Source organism: Notothenia coriiceps, unplaced genomic scaffold, assembly GCF_000735185.1.
Source record: "Notothenia coriiceps isolate Sejong01 unplaced genomic scaffold, NC01 NC01_scaffold00028873, whole genome shotgun sequence".
NCBI lineage: Eukaryota > Metazoa > Chordata > Actinopteri > Perciformes > Nototheniidae > Notothenia > Notothenia coriiceps.
The window spans coordinates 1-4245 of NW_011361574.1; the positions used below are offsets into that span (position 1 = coordinate 1).

Consider the following 4245-nt stretch of genomic DNA (forward strand, 5'->3'; position numbering starts at 1 on the left):
CATAAGTCAGCAAAATCAAACAAATGTATGTAAATGATGCTTGTGAGTGTTAGCAGCTCATCCCTTAAAACAGAAGCCTCAGATTGATTGATTGATTGATTGATTGATTGATTGATTGATTATAGTAAGAGGGAACATGAGGGGTGTATTTCAAGCATGTTATGTAAATAAGTAATTGTGCTTTTTTCTTAAGCTAAAATTTGTTAGAAAATGTTTCCAACTTTAATTGACTGAATTTATTTGAAAAGTGGTCTTATTAACACATGAATACTATGTGTAATATATTTTTACATTTATAGTTAAGAAGTACAATACAAGACAAGCACAAGTTTCATTTGTGGGCCATATTCCATTATACTTTTTTTATTTGCTGAGGGCCGATTCAAAATGGTCTGCGGGCCGCATTTGGCCCCCGGGACGTAGTTTGGACACCCCTAGTATAAGGCATCAGGTTAAGCGACTTCAGTTTGTGATGACAGCCGCAGCTGACCCCTGCTGGTTCGGCTGTCAGTCGCTTGAACAGCTGCAGTCTTGATAGAGTTTGTGTCTGCAGACATGTGAGCTGTTCATACAGTAGCCTATTAAACCCAAGAATTAGCCTGAATGAAAATTACGATAAATATAAATGGGAATATAAAGTGTGTCTTGCATAGACTGTTTGGTTTCTTGCTGACAAACTCATACTCTGTCTAAATTGAATTGTTTAATCAAAGGTAATGGGACAAACAACAGATCATATAATAGCGATTAACAAGTCATTTAGACCTTTCTGTTTTTAATTATTAAGTTGTAATTGCATACGTTTTGATATATTCATATTTGAGATATTCTACTTTAACCCCTACCAACGATGTAAAACTGTTAATCACATTTTTTTTTTTGGGAAGGAGAAATCTCAGCCATTGATATCTAAAAGCCTGGGGAAAAAACAATCGTAACTGTTTGCATGGCTAAATGCCACTAGAAATGAGAAAACATGTTTTCATATGTTTTCCCAATATCTGTGATGTCACCTTTCCTAACATAAATTCTTAATCAAACAAAAAAAAAGCAGGCCAGCCTCACACAGCTCAGTTTCGTTGAGTTACATTGCCTCTATGTTCTTATAAGTGAAAAAACTATCACTCTTTGATATACATTATTATTATTGAAATAACAAAATGTGGTCCATAAAACAAGAATTCACACTGCAAATGTCAGTATTGCCAAATTCGATTTACTGGAATGTTAATACAATTTGAACAAGTAACAAGAATTACCTAAAGTATGTACATCAACGCACTGTTAGTCAACATGTTCATTAAAATAATAACAGATGGAATTAAGAAATAACTGGCAACAGGAGTTATTAATAACGAAAGGGTTATACAAAACATGTCTAAAGGTGCACCTTCCAGATCCAACATGGATCTCAACTACAGATAAACCAGAGGTACTGGAGTAATGTACTGCTGTGTGCCATATCAGCTAAATGTAAGCATAGCCGACTTATTAGTGCTCTTTCATGAATACTTTCATATAGGTGCCCAGGGCTTCAGCGTCCTCCAGTGTGACAGCGTTGTAAAGAGAGGCCCGAATTCCTCCAACTGACCTGCAGGGGGGAACAAAGTGCCATTTTAAAAGTCTAAAAACCTTACATCACAAGAAAAAATGTGATTAAGTATCAAACTGCTGTTGTTCATTTGTAACTTGACCATACCTTTCTTGTGGAAAACTATAGGAACTATTCGCTGTAGTAAACCACAAAATACAGCAAAAGGTAGGCATTAATGCAACAACAGGAAGCTTGTTTCACTAACCTGTGTCCTTTAAGTGATATCATTCCACGCTTTGAAGCACCAGCCAGAAACTCCTTCTCCAAGCCTTCATCCCCCTCTTTACTCCCGATGTGAAATGGTACATTCATGCGGCTTCGACAGGTTTCATCAACAGGACACCTTCACACAGTGATAAAACATTCTAAGTATTTCATTGAAATCTGATTTCTTGTTTCAGTCATTGTATATAAATAACCTTTAGTATGGTCCAGAAGCCTAGACTCAAGGGTTTTCCTCTTGTTATTATGTTTTTAGTTCCGATAGGATACCAAATCATGTTAATATTTTTGTCTTGTTTTCTTATTAGCTTTTTAACATTTATCTGAAGTTTTGTGATACATACTCATAGAAACCGTTAGAGGCGTTGATGATGTCGTAAATCATGGAGGACTTCTGCTTGTTGAGGGCCTCCATAGCAGCGCTGCCGCCATTGTTCTTGATCCACTCCAGAACCAGACCCATGATGTAGATGCTAAGCGAAAAACATTAAGTAATGAATAATTTTTCAACAAGATGATTGTGACATGTTATTAAATATCTGTAAAGAATATTTGGGGAAATACACTTTGCTTTCTTGTTGAGAGTTAATGTCTGTGACATGCATCAAGGATATGTTTATTTTAAAATAGCATTTTACATATCTCACATTAATATATTGAAATCCCTCACTCTGTATTGAACATGGGAGCTTCTAACAGTAAACCTAGGTGAGTCTGTACCTGAAACATGGCGGTGTGTTGTAGAGGGAGTTCATGTCAGCCTGCACCTTGTAGTTCAGCACAATGGGACAATCGTTCAGAGCGTGGCCTAGCAGGTCCTCCCGCACGATCACCACAGTCACCCCGGCACAACCCACGTTCTTCTGGGCTCCGGCGAAAATCAGCCCAAACTACACAATGCAAGACAGCACATTGAAATATGCCTGTGCATAACCACAGACTTGAATGGATCAGCAAAATATATGGCTGTGTTTATAAACAAGTCAAAAGGGCTTTCTTATGTAGTGGACATGTAAAGTTAGCATGCTGTTAACAGGTCATCATTTGGTCATTTTTCTGTTATAACCTTTTATTTTGTAGTGTTCTTTTTAACATCAGTATATCTCAGGTCCTATTGTGACTTCAATGGGTGAACTTACAGTATATTTAAGTATTTTTCTCACAAAAAAATCAGATTAATATAAACATTTGGAGGAAGAGGGCCCGGAAGCAGAAGAAAATGTATTGGGTATCCTTCTTGTCCTCACCTTTGACACATCCACAGGTCGGGACAGGAAGTTAGAGGACATGTCGCTGACAAGGGTCACCCCGTTAGTTTCGGGGGTGAAGTTGTACTCCACGCCGTGCACCGTCTCGTTGCAGCAGTAGTACACGTAGGAGGCTGAGGGGTTCAGGGTCCAGCTGCTGGGGTCGGGGATTTCTGAGGCGGGGGAAAAGCAGAACAAAGTTAAACCAGACTACAATGGTAGAGGTGATTAAATCTTACTTTCAACATAAAAAAAAGATGAATTCATGAATTTGAAATGTGTCATGTATTCTAAGAGATGTCTTGATTTACTGATCACTTGACCTGCTTGTCAATGCAGTTTTCTTTTTTTGTTAGTACCAGGGGTGCGATCAACTGGAGATTCCCAGTCGATCGCGAGATGTGTTTAAAAATAGAACAACAATATTCTGTTGTATCGTTAATGTCCTATAACATAATCTTCCTGTGCCAGAATAATGCACTTGAACGCATCAAAGCGTTGCGATTGGCATGACCCCATGTGTCGGGGCGTGGCTGGTGGGCAGTGGGCACTAGTTTGCTGACGTTGTCCGTGGCAACAGGAGTGACAGTCCGCACACACACAAAAGACCACAATTATGGCAGAAGCAAAAAAGCCCAAAACATATAATTTTCACTCCGAGTGGGAGGATGATTATTTTTGTATCTATTCCAATTCAAAGTCCATCTGTCTCATCTGCAATGTGAGCGTGGCTTTATCGAAGGAGGGTAATTTAGGAGCGGCATTTCAAAACAGTGCACAAACGCTACGAGACGGAATTCCCTCCTAATTCTGCCCTACGCTCCCAAAAGGGGAGGGACCTGAAAGGACAGCTAAATGCACAGCAGTCCATTTTCACCAGGCCCAACAACAATAGCAAGGCTGCTACCATAGCATCTTATCGTGTCAGTCACGTTCTTGCCAAACACATGAAGTCTTTCAAAGACGGCAAAGTTGTGAAAGAAGCATTCCTGGAGGCTGCCGACGCATGGCTATACACATGCAGTAGTATGAAACAGGTTGCACTGTGGCCAGGGTTCTGCAGGGATGTATAATGCATGTGCTCAAACTCCCTGACTCACAGTGTGACATGTTTTGTGTTAAAAAGTCTTCTTTATGAATGCATTTAAAACTGAGGTGACTGCAGGAATTACACTGATATCT

The 4245-nt window shown here is 39.3% G+C and overlaps 1 protein-coding gene across 1 annotated transcript; it reads right to left on the reverse strand.

Moving 5' to 3' along the window:
* Positions 1–1194: 1194 nt before the first annotated feature.
* On the reverse strand, positions 1195–3273 carry psat1 (phosphoserine aminotransferase 1; the record flags this gene model as incomplete). Its single annotated transcript, XM_010786250.1, has 5 exons — positions 1195–1591; positions 1800–1937; positions 2161–2289; positions 2537–2706; positions 3064–3273. Coding segments are annotated over 5 exons (747 nt in total), but the record flags the coding sequence as incomplete, so codon positions are not given.
* Positions 3274–4245: the final 972 nt, after the last annotated feature.